At 35.8% G+C, this 13,412-nt stretch overlaps 1 protein-coding gene across 1 annotated transcript in view; it reads left to right on the forward strand.

The window, feature by feature from the left end:
• Positions 1-13,412, forward strand: part of LOC142341396 (protocadherin Fat 4-like) — a 180,395-nt gene that overhangs the window by 68,778 nt on the left and 98,205 nt on the right. The window contains 5 exon segments of the mRNA XM_075392323.1: positions 5,720-7,145; positions 9,410-9,536; positions 10,528-10,652; positions 11,370-11,676; positions 12,114-12,246. Of these exon segments, the coding sequence (XP_075248438.1) occupies positions 5,720-7,145; positions 9,410-9,536; positions 10,528-10,652; positions 11,370-11,676; positions 12,114-12,246 (2,118 nt within the window).

The raw sequence follows: 13,412 nt of genomic DNA on the forward strand, positions 1-13,412 counted from the left end.
TTGAAATGTTTGGAATCTTTTAGTTTCGGAGTTTTTTAGTTCAGTTTCTCAAAAATCAGAAAAATTAGAAATTATATGTCATAATAATTCAATAGTTTTTGTATGGCGAAAAAAAGTATTGAATTAAAATGTCATCTATTGTTTCTAATTTTTCTTCTAGTTCAGAACCGAGCACAAAAATCAGGTTCGTAAACTCAAATTAGTCTGCTGACTTAGACAATTAAACACTCATTTGGAAACTTCAAGTGGACCAGTTTGATTCGAACTACAGGTCAACAGTTAGAAATTCAGACACAATTAGTCACAATGAACATTATGAGTTTTCTGTTGTTTTAATATTGTTTTAACATTGAGACGGAAGGCAAGTAAACTGTCACAAGTAAACAAAAAAACTGACTTTTACACGTTAATTTTTTTATTGAGATTGCTTTATAGGGGTGAAGTTTTTCAAGGAAAATATTTTGGCGTCCTATGAACAACTAAGTTTTAAAATAATTATTTTGTTTTCAAACTTCGCGCCATTGTTCCTTGCCTTATTACTTTTTTAGGAAATATATTTTCAAAATAATTATCACTAACTTCGAATTACTTGAAGGAAATATTTAGTAATTAGGAAAATTTATTTAGTAATTATTATGTTTCTTGTGGTTCAAAAGTAATAGAACTGATTGTAACGGCCTCTGGAAATTTTTTAAACGTTATCCACCGCAATATTGAAGCAGCAGAATATGCGATCACTCAACAAAAAATTTCAAGAAAAGCAAATCATTATGAAATGGTTCATTTAAAAACAAGAATTCCGTAAGTACTGTAGGAACATGGGTCAATTTACATTAAAACACTATCTTTTTGCTGAAATGCGTTAAAAGTTTTTGAGCAACTTCAGGAAAAAAGGGGAGGGCTATTTCGAAACAAAAAAAATGCTAAGCATCGCAATTTTAACGAGGTTCAAACTGAAAATGTCAAAATAATTTTTTTTGGAAGCAAGTCAGACATACATAAATCAAAGATACAAGCCTTCAATACCTGTAAAAATTCTGAACGAAAAAAATTATTAAGAGGTAATTTGATTTGAATCAAACGCAACTGGTCTCCTTTTGAATAGGTTTTGATTTTCAAATGCTGGAAATCAGTTCCAAAAATTACCTGTTGGATATAATGAATGAAATTATTTACGACAGATTAATGGTGGTTTTTTTTCAAGGAAAACGAAACAAATCTAGTATATCTGGGTTTTCCTTGATTCTCTCAAATTGTAACTCAGTCTGCTATTCCATGTTCAAACCTGGTCAGCAATTTCAACTAAAAGAACTATTTTGGAAACATGACGTGGAATAACAGGCAAAACTGAAAATGAGAAATACTTTTTAAGTTAAAGACAGAAAAGTTTGATCAGGACACGTTAAAAGATTTGCAGAAGCTGCCGTACTGAACAGTTGGTTTATCGCCATTTCCAACAGAAAAAAAACAATCGAATTTCATTTGCAATTGAAATGATATTTGATTTAAAACAAGGCTTCAAACAACAAAAAATATTACAGATAAAAACGAATCTAAAACAGCTGATCCCGCGGAAATGTACTCTGAACGTAAAATTTAGAAAAAAATTGGCATTGAAAATGAAGAATCTATCAAAATAATTTTAGATGAATATTTTAAATCTGTTGCTCATGCAAAAGTTAACAGAACAAGGAGGCTCAATAATGTGCGTTCGCACTTTAAGTTCCGACTGCATTTTTCACTTAATTGTCTACCAAATGAGGAAGAGATAAAAAAAAATTAACACATCAACATATCGTTCAAAAATTTACTAAAAGAATAAAACAATCTACCTTAGAGGGCCTATGAGACCTGTGGCTACCATAATATGACTACCAGAAAAGACGGCAATAAAAATCAAATAGTTACAAATACTAGTTACGACCAAAACTCCTTGTCCATTTTTTGAAAACCACTAATAACAAAATCAAAATAGCATTAGATAAAAATTATACTAAGAAGATTAACCAATACTTTTTGGAACAAAATATGGGCTTTTCTTCAATGCGATTTGGCAACAAGTTGGCTAGAAATGAGCAAAAACGGCAAAAGTTTATTAAAACATTGCTTTTTCTTAAAAAAGAAACAAATTGGATCTGATTAGAAACTTTACGCACCAAATGAAATAATTGAGAGAGTCTTTTATACCTCAATAGAGAGCAATTGAGGCCTTTCATTATCCAGGATTTGTCATACGACAACAAAAAGAACTACAAATACAGGCAAAAACGAAAAATTTGCACGAAAAATTATGCACGATAACGATTTCCCCCCAAATCAATTAAATATTAAGCTCATCACTAAAAACAAAAAAAACTTCGTTTGCATTTTTTTGCAGGTGACAACATTTGTAAGTCAAATGACGCCCATTATTGAGCTACTGTGAAAACAAAAACCTACAAAAAAGAGGGCACATTTTCAAAAATCACGAAAATTGGTTTTATGAAAAATGGTTGTTACAAGGAGAAAGACCATTTGAAGAAAATAAAACCGTTATGAAGAGCAAATTGTATTTCAAAAGATAATTGATGTGAATTGTATATAGAGATGCTTAGCTACAACTTAACAGAAATAAAATTAGCAGATCTCAAAAATCTATCTTTTTTACTAAAAACAAATATTTGCAAAATTCGAAGCCAACAAAAGCTTTACAATGAACAGGTAGACAATTTTTCTTGACACTACTTGAAAAACTAATTGCAATTATTATTAATGAGACTACATCACAAGACTATAAAGTAGCATCGAATACAAGCTGAACTAATAAGTTTCACAAACTTTACGAAACCACAGTTTTGAAGCCATTAAATTTAACCGCGATTAACCATAAGATATTAACCGCGAGAATTTAGCATCTTCATTTGCGTCTCTTTTGATCATCATAACATCTTTTTGTATAATGACTATCACAAAATGACGACAAAAAGAACCACAAGAACTGAAAAGTATCTAAACTTCACAAAATTCTTCTGAAACAAATTGTCTAAGCCCCGAAGAAGTCCCGAAGCCCCTCATTTAAAAAATTTAAACAACAGAAAAATTATTGTTTGATGCAACAAAACATTGAAAAGAGCGCTAAATAATGAGGCTAATATACGAAAATGATACGAAAATATTGTAAAATACAAAAAAAACGCAAACCAGAACAAAAAGGGATAAGTTGAAGAAAACTATCACTCTTTTTTTAGAAATATAAATCGAAAGTCAAAACAGCCATTAGTTTTTTACCGATATCATTTATTTAAGTTCAACTGTTTATCTAGAGTTGGCCCCTGAGATCTTTAATTACACAATATTTGGCATATGACAACAAAAATTAACAACAAATAACTGGCAAAGTAGAAAAAAACTCTACCAATTTCCGCAAGAGAACGGTTTCGCAGCCCTTCAAACCAAATGTTAAGAAAACAAAAATTATGTTAAGTTTCAAATGTTGTAAAGTTTTTTCAGTTAGATGGTTAAATAATGTGACAATTTACAAAACAAACAAAAACAACAGCAAAAATGGGCAATTCTGCACAAAAATCAGAAAAATTTGTATGAAAACTTGTAGTGACAAAAGCAAGAAAACTTACTCCTAAAACAATCGGCCACAAAATTGAATGGTTGACCTGTACTTACTGAGAATAAGCAAAATGTTGACTAAAATAAAATAAAAAATGACAAGTTCAAAAAATCACAGAAATTTCCTTAAAACAAATACATTTAAGAACATAAGAGACATTAGGTAACAACCGAATGAATAAAAAAGGTTCACTTGCACATCTTGAGAAAAAAATTGAGATCTTTGGGTGGTTATATTTAAAAATCAGACTGCCGGAAGAATATCAATTGAAGGCGAAAGACAAGAATTCAGCTAAATTTTACTAAAACTCTTCCTCATATCCATAAAAACCCTTTGGTTCTCTGAAAACACACTATATCTACATTTAGCCTCAAATTTACGTATATTGGAGTTGTCATTAACGGAGCCGTGAATAAAAAATATTGTCAGTAATTAACATTAAAAAACCAAAGCAATATATTTTGAAAAAAGCAGCATCAAAATAAAAACCAAAAGTCTCTGATTCTAAGAGTCCATGATATTATCAAACCTCTCCCTGATTTTGTCGCGCGACCAGCATACCGACCAAGTGTTCCAATTATTTGCGAATTAGACCAATTGTTGAGTGGAATTCTTCAAATAATGAAAAAAAGATGCATTTTGTTTAATTATCGAGTTAATTCTGCGAAAAACGGCAAAGTTTTAATTTCAGAAGAATTTTATACGGCCCCTAATTGCAACTAGCGCTCTTTTTGAGATTAGGGAGTCTGTGTTTTGGATTATAGTTCACTAAGTCTCGCAAACTTTAACAAAGTAAACCAAAAAAGAATATTTTGTGCCATTTTTGATGAAAAAAGTTTGAGTTTTGAAAATTTTATTAAAAATTTTAGCCAAAAAAACTTCAATCAAACGATTCAGCAACGCTCTTCTATCTCTAACTGTAACAACAACACTCTGCCGTTAGAAATGTCAACTTATTTTGAATTATATTAGCGAAATTGTGCCAAAATTTAGCAAAAATTACTGAAAATGTGAACAAAAACAGTCGAATGTTCACAAAATTTTAAACCTCGATAACTCCCTGTAAACCACGAAAATCGAAAAAAATTTTAAATTCCGTATTCTACGCTGGCCGGGCTTTTTAATGATACTTCTCATAATTCTCTACGATGATTATATCGGTCGGCCAAAATTGACCGAACAAAAAAACCAGTTGAGTATATAGTTCCTCCCTCCCCACTAAAGTGGGGTTCAGAACAATAAGTGTTAAAATTTTGACAAAAAAGTTGTACTCAAAAAAGAATTCAATCGATATATTCTTTTTTGCATATGTTGGAGAACAAGTGAACAAAACATTCCGACAAAGACTACTCAAACTTATTGTCATTTGTCGGCTCTCTGTGTTTGAAGCAACAAAAAAAAATCAGCTGTAAGATGACTCGGTCAATGCCTATCACTAAATTACATAAATAATTATGAAATGCTCACGGAAAAATTTGCTACATCAAATATAGAAATGGTTTTCGATATTCAACAATTAACATATACATCTGGTCAGAAAACTCCAAAATTTACTAATTAATTGATTATGTAGTAATCGCGACATTTATGCTAGTAATAGCAACTTTTATACCTGGAAATACTAGAGAATTAGAAGACTTAAAACTTTTAAAAGGTTTGACACTCTATTTTGAAATTAAGGAACTAGAGCTAGTTTACTCACGAACAGCCTGCAACTTATCGCGCAACACTTAGACGGCCAACTCATGCAACGAATTAAATTAAAAATTTCTATCTGTGTATACTAATTGGTTTTTTCTTCAACCAGCATTTCAGAGCTTTTGTTAGAGTATTTATACACACTTTTTAGTATCCTTAAACAGAACACAACTTTAAATGGTCTTTTCGAGAACAAATAACTATAAAAATATCTAAATTTTGAAGATTTGAATTATTAATAATATTTCTTTAATGTATTTTTTATTACTTTTTTATATAATTAAAGATTTTAAAGTCGCAATTGTAGAAATTAAACATCTACAAACGAGTTTGGTTCCTAATTTAGTTCGGCAGTAAAATTGGGAAAACTTGTTTCCATTTTGTGAATTACAAGTTGATGAGGCTTATTTGTTTTAGTTCTAAACGCGGCATCATACACTGCAACTATTTCTGAAAAGGCTGAAATTGGAACCGTTATAATCGACACGATAACTGCAACCGACGTCGACCTCGGCCGGGACGGAGAAATTTACTTCGATATCACCCCAGCCAACTCAAAGTTCACAATTGGCCGACTCAGCGGAATTGTGCGTTTAGCAGAAAGACTTGACATCGATCCCAATAATCCGACACAAAATATTGCGATAACTGTCGCGGTTTTTGACAACGGGAGTCCGGCTTCGTCGGATACTGCGACATTGACCATAACTGTGACAGACTCTAACGATAACGCGCCGGTCTGCACTAGCTATGAAGTGTCGGACAGTTTTCTTGAAAGCGTGACGTTGCCATACACCACATCTGCGACATTTTCATGCGACGACACACAAGATAGTTCGAAAACAATTTCCTACAGTATTCTGAGCGTGAACGGAATTGACTATTCAGAATTTACAACTCAAAGTTCTACAAGATTTTCGGTGTCCGGGGCGAATGCATTAGTAGTTGACGGGACGATTGACTACGAAACCGAGAACAACTTTATCGTCGCAATTGCGGTTCTGGACACTTTCGCCGGATACGTCCAAACAGCAACGGCTTCAGCTAGAATTAAAATCACCAAAGACATTACTTCAAATCCAACTTTCTTGCTTCCAAGTGCAAATTACGCAATCGAAGTAGGAGAATCGACTGCTGTAGAAACTGAAGTGCTTGACCTTGAATCTAGTTACGAACTTGAAGGTTATAAAGTCATATACGTTAAAACTTCCTCCAGTGAGTCAAAATTTGCTGTCGACCCGGTCAATGGGAAAATCTTTGTCAGCGACGCTTTGGATCGAGAGACCCAGGATGCATACAGTCTTGAAGTTACTGTGATTTTGAACTCAACCCAGACTTTAACAGGTGTTGCGGGTACTGCTACGGCAGCTGTTAGTGTCACCATAACGGACTCCAATGATAACCCTCCGACATTCAACCCTAAACGTGTAACAGCCAAAGTAGCCGAAACGGCTCCAGCTGGAACCATTCTTGCGACCCTCTCAGTTACAGACGCTGACTTGGGTCAAAATGCAGACATCTCGTCAATGGCGATCGTGTCGGGCGATACCTCGGGGCTTTTCGCAGTCACTCAAGATTACAAAATCGAGTTGATAGGAAGTTTGGACTACGATTCGGACGAGTTGGCAAACTACACGCTGGTTGTCGAGGCGGTTGACGGGGGTGATTTGAAACTGACCGGAACAGCGACAGTGTTTGTGGAAGTTGTACCGGTTAACGAAGCAGCTCCTCAGTTTTCACAGGCGTCTTATTCGTTCACGATTAGTGAGGGTAGTGATGTGGGGCTCTCTGTGGGAGCGGTGGCAGCTACCGACTCTGATCGACCAACGTCAACCGACGGAAGGTAAGGAATTCCTTTCTCAATTTCCATCTTCTTTATTAAATACCATTGTGGTCAAGCAAGCCGATACCCTGACCGAGGTGCGAACACCAAGAAACGCAAAATTATGTAAGATTGGCAGTGAATGCGTTGAATTTATGTAAGATCTGCACTCAAGCGTAGATCTTACATAAAATCAACGCATTCACCGCTCTTTTTACATAATTTTGCGTTTTTAAGCGTACATATTAAATTATTTTGCGTTGAATTTAGCGTTGATCTTACATAATTTTGCGTTGATTTTAGCGTAGACTTACATAAATTCAACTCATTCACCGCCAATCTTAAATAACTTTGCGTTTTTAAAGGTAGATCTTACGTAATTTTGCGTTGATTTGCGTAGATTTTACATAATTTTGCATTAAAATTGTTGTAGATGTTATATAATTTTGCGTTGAATTTAGCGTTGATTTTACATAATTTTGGGGGACTAGGTATGGGTTCGTGTCGTGTGCGTGTGAGAGTTGGGCGGGGGTTGGCGATAGATAGGAGGTTGGGTGTAGTTGGTTACGTGGGGTATGGGGGTTAGGCTTAGGTTACAGGTGTTAGAGTCTGTACAGATTTTAAATTTCTGTTGGGAGCACTATAAATTGTTTAAAACTCAAGATACTCAAGATATAATTTAAAGAAACTCCAAAATTGTCTATTGAAATGCAAAATTTGGATAAATGCAACTAATAAGTACTGAATTTTTGTATGAACAACGCTTAGAGACTTAAAATCTTCGCTTGGAAACCGCAAAATTGCTTAAGATCTACAGTTAGAAACGTTAAATTTATGTGCGACGTGATTTTACAAAAAGTGCTCTTCTTACGAAAACTAAGCACCTGTGGCACTGTGGTAGAAGAGGCGACAAGGAATTAGGAGATCAGGGGTACGTGTCTCCTACGCAGTGGTCTACGCGTTGAATTTTTGAAACATCAACCCTAAATTCAACGCAATATTAGTTAAGATTTACTCGGAATTCAACGCAAATTAATGTATGATATCCACTTAGAATCGGAAATTCATGTAGCATAAGCGGTAACAAGCGTTGATCAGTCGGAAAATTCCGACTTGTCAACGCTAGTTGACACTTATCTTACACAATTTTGGCAAAAATCCTAGGCCCGAGTAGGCAATTAAAAAGAATCTCCAAAGATAGGTCAAGCAAGCTGATAGGCAAGTAAGCCGAATTTTAAGGAGAGGTCAAGCCACTAAAAGTTTTTGAGATAGCGCTATTATAGATTTCGTTTCTGGCTGAACGATGCGCGCGCTTATCCGCCATAACCGATCCGTGGTTTCCGGTTCTTCTTGCACTGCGGATGAGAGACATGGTCATGTAAAGCGGTCCGCTGGGGCTCGAAATCACTTGATCTCATAAAAATGACATTATTTTTGTTTCTTTGGTGCATTGGAATACATTATAAAATGCCAATAATATGCGAAGTCGTGTAACGGTTAACAATGTATTATTTTTGAAAGATTACAAAGTTTTCGTCTTCATTTCATGTCGGCTTACATTTACTTCGGCTTGCTTTGCGTTCACCATGAAATACCGACGTTGTGGGGAATAATTTTGATTCTTTAGACAATGTACCTTCTTTGCCCTTCTTTAAAATGGCTAAATCTTAAATTTAGATTTGCGTTTTTGAGGTGCTGTCCAACTAGAATAGTCCTTTTATTGTACATACTTCATCTACATGACACTGAAATCAATCCCTTTTAGGCAGCTTCTGCCTTCAAATGCAATGATGTCTGCCGCGTAAAATTTTCAACAAATAAATATTCAATTTATGCCATGTATTTTTTTAATGCAAAGCATATTCATAGGCAACGTGATAATGCATTAACGGCTAAATCTGAAGATTTTGAAGCCTGACAAAAAGCAGCATTTAGATTTACGGTAGTTCAGTTTCAGTCAACTTTTTTTGTAACAAAATTTTTACTTGCGGTCAGAGACTAGTACAGTTCTTTTCTATTCCAAATATACGAAAAAAATAATGGGATCTTTTCCGTTTGTGCCCCCAGCTTAGTGGGCACATATTATTTGCGCCCCCCAGACGCACGTACCATGTTTTTACATAATGATTTAGTATGCAATGACACGTGCTGTGTAATTTGGGGCGCATATTGTTCTGGGGGGGGGGGGCACAAACGGAAAAGATCCAGATAATGTTATAAAACGAAATGAGAAATGGTAACAACAGTTTTATTGTTGTTTATGCAAATGTTTTATTGCTCTACAGGTTCTCGTATGTTCTGGCAAACCCATCTGGTTCTGCGTTTTGGGTTGACCCCCACGATGGGAGTATCACTCTTCATCAGACTGTGGACTACGAAACTCCCCCTACTCAAGTTGTCCTCATTGTTGAGGTGAATAACAATTAAGCTTGTAATGCTTGAATGATGTTATGAAAAGTCTAAAATATGATCCGAGTAAAATTGCAGCACTATCGGAAATTCATGATTCAGCGCTCTCCGCGGAATCCCGCTTCCCACGGGAATCAAGGTGACCTTGACAATTGAGCTCCGCCACAGCACAACAATGGAAAAAAAGGAAAAATTACACACGTGATCGTAGTACAATGATTCAATAATTTTTGATTCAATTGTACAATTTAATACATTTTCTATTTTTTCTTTAGTAAGCATAAATAGTTTCTTTCTTTAGTAATTTTTTCTTTAGTAAGCATAAATTTTTTATGACCCACAGGCGCACGTGCTATTTTCTTACATAGTAACGTGCTATATAACAACATAGAATTTGTAACTGGGGGTCATAAAAAACACGGGGGGGGGGGGGGGGGCAGAATAGATCCAAAAGCTCTTCTATGTTTCAGTGGCCTTATCTTCATTTAATCTTCATTTTGCACCAGAATTGAATCAGAGAATTTCAAGTGCAAAATTAGTGTTCAGTGCTGCAGAACACTAGTTCAGAAGAGATTCTAAAAAGACGCAATATGTTTTGTATTCTGGTTTTCTCTGAATCAGAAAGAAATTTATAATTAAAAATTTATGCAGGTGGACTTGGAAACCAAATTTGAAGAAACTATGGAAGCCAAATTTGCCGTGAAAAGTGTCCGAATCACTGCTGAAGCTATTCTGAAAGACATTCTTATTCAGAGGTTTTCAGAGCCAAATGTGAAATGAACATTCTGATTCAAAACTGAATTTTTGAGAAAAATTATGATACAGTTCCGATTTAACCTCGAGAGATAGAGAAGATGGGTGGGTTACTACTTTTTGGGGGTGGGGTTACTACTTTTTGGTTATTTAAGCAACTTTATGTATTATTTCTAATGGTCTGAAGTTTTGATTGTTTTGAAAAACCTCACCGTGTTGTTTCTTTATTTACTGATGATAGGCTCGAGACTTTGGCTATGACGCATCGTATGTGATCAACAGACTGACAGGTACTGCCAGTGTCACAGTCACAATCACAGATACAAATGACAACCCACCCTTCTGTGGAAACGACAACTTGTTCACGTAGGCTACCCTCATTAGGCATTCCGGGTTAACCACCATAGATATTTTTGGATATAACAGTAAAGGTATATAAAGTCCACAATAAAGGTTTTTCAGAAAACGCGAGGAAAATTTAGACGGTTATTGTGCTGGGGCCTCGCAAAAGTGATATTGACCTTGCAATATTTTTGAAAGCAAGAGAAGTTTTGGTAAGATACTGCAAAATTTTGCAAGAAAATATCAAGACTCGGATATGATTATGAGAAAAGAAATCAAGCTCGCTTTTTTGGAAATCACGACCTAAATTATTGACGTTTACGGTTCCCCTAAAAATCACGAATTTAAAGCTATAAAAAATTGGAAATACATGAATAGTTGGATCTTTTCCGTTTGAACCCCCCCCCCCCCATCTTAGTGGGCGCATATTATTTGCACCGTCAGATGTACTTGCAAAATTTTTACATAATGATTTACTATGTAATGGCACGGGCTCTGTAACTGGGGGGCGCATAACGTACTGGGGGGGGGACACAAACGGAAAAAATCTGAATAGTTTAACTTTACACAATTATGCATTCGTTTTTTCTCTTCTAAAAATAAACGGAAACCCATAATTTCTTATTTAACATCTCCTTCATTCCAACTCTGTTCAAGACGATACATCGCCCTTTAAGTTTTTTTGCAGTAAGAGTAATAAATTTGTTTCTCGGGTTGTTTTTAAATAATCTTCATTACCAGAACTCAATTGGTGGAAACATCATCTGGTCCGAGCAGTAATCTGGACGTGTTTGACTTGGGAATTCTCTGTTCGGATGCAGACACAACAACCGCATTTCGGACCCTCTCCTACGCTATCGCATCCTACAACCCTCCATCAATGAGTCAGCTTCAAATCACAAGCACTGGAGTCATTTATCTGCCCCAGAATCAGGCTATCAATTTCGAGGAACATGAGAATGTGACTCTAACTGTAACTATATCTGATAACGGTGGTACTTGTGGTGGTGGTGCATGCAATGAGCTGGCTGTGTCAGTATTTGTTGAGGTTTGTGTATTTGTAGTAGTTTGAGATCACCACTAAACTGTGGTTTTCCAGACTTCCTTTGCCCTATTTTGCGGTATGGTCAAATATTGGGGCAAAGTTTTGATAGGGTCTGATGGTAGGGCAGGGTGTAGACAATCCAGTCCGCACAATCGGGCAACTCCGTTTGATAACGGGGCAAATTCTGGGATAATGCCCTGATCTTAAGTCTTAGAGCGCAGTCTGAGCTTATGGTATGATAGCGCCTGATCAAGCCTGACAGGTAAACAGGTCCGAATCTTGAAATCGTTCTGATAATAGGGTAAAGTCTTGAATTTTGTTGGTCTTCTAATAAGGGGACAATACCTGGAACTTTGGTCTTATAATAGGGAAATGTCTGGAAAACATAAATGTGAACGGTCATCCGAAAATCTAGCGTTTATTTGGTGTGTCTTTTTTAGGTGGTTAATGACAATCAGTTTACACCCGTGATTGTCGATGGGAGCACCCCTCCCCACAGTGTCAGTGAGGGGGCAGCAGTGGGCACTGTCATCACAACACTCTCTGCCTCTGACCAGGACAACGGCCAGGATGGTCAGTAAAATATAAAAAAAGATCAGTCTGAAATGTGGGGAGTAATAAGAAAAAGGGGCAGCTAAGAACAGGCTACTGTAGGCCTATTGCTGTTCCGCTGCGATTACGCAGTAACCACAATTATTATTATTAAATAAAGGAGCTCTAGGCCAATTTAAGAATCTAAGACTTGCAAGATTCAATTTCAGAGAGAGTGTGTTTCACCTAATTGGATTTGAAGTAGATAAAAAAGAAACGTTCGTCTGATTCACGAGATTTCATAAAATAGTTTAAAATATTTCTATCCGTTTAAAATTTTAAACAATTTACGTTTTGCATGCAAAAACCACAACACTCAATTCTTTCACAAGACACATTTCTTTCATTTTGTTCAGTCGCTTCTCAACCTCCAGGGTTTATACATTTCATGCAATTTTTTATACATTTCTAGCTTTAAACGTTGGCCACTTTATTTTTGAACAGTGAATTCTGTGACAAAGTTTCAGTTTATATATCAAGAACTGTAATTAATTGCTCTCAAACGAAGTTTGTAGCAATTATATTAGTCCTGTCGGTATTTTTTATGCAATTTTTCGATTGACCGATTTTTCGTCTGACGCATTTGACTTTTCGTCCTCAAAAACGGGATAAACAGGTAGCTCCCAGCGGGCATTAAGTGCTCTTAGAGCCTTTTAGCTCTGTTTCAGCTCAAACTGTTTTGGAGACTTATACTTATACTTATAGTTTCAAGGGCGGTTCTTAGAGGTTGAAGACACCCTCACTGTTGACCCCCCCCCTAGTGCCCCACCCCCCCCCCCCCACCGCGCTGTTGCACCCCACCACAGTGTTGCCCCCAATCAGCCCTTGGTCCCCCCTCCCATGGCTAGCTATTGGCGAACAACTGCTTGCTCAAAACGCAAATTTATACTATTTTGCAATTTTTTTCAAGCTTTTTGAAAAATTTTGACGTTTTTTGTTTCTTACCAGGCCTGGGTGTCAAGGAACCTATTCTAGAGTTTAAAAATAGGTTATTGAACAATTTCTATTATAAATGGAATGTCTTGCAAGATTTTAACATCTTGAATTGTAGCATATTTTTGATATTTTTTGCCATTTTTTCCCAATTTTTTAACATTATAAGTCATTATTCAGATTTTTTGAGCCTCAAGGGTCAAAAGAAACCTCCG

This window comes from Convolutriloba macropyga, chromosome 6 (genome assembly GCF_964194025.1).
Source record: "Convolutriloba macropyga chromosome 6, txConMacr16.3, whole genome shotgun sequence".
Classification (NCBI taxonomy): domain Eukaryota; kingdom Metazoa; phylum Xenacoelomorpha; order Acoela; family Convolutidae; genus Convolutriloba; species Convolutriloba macropyga.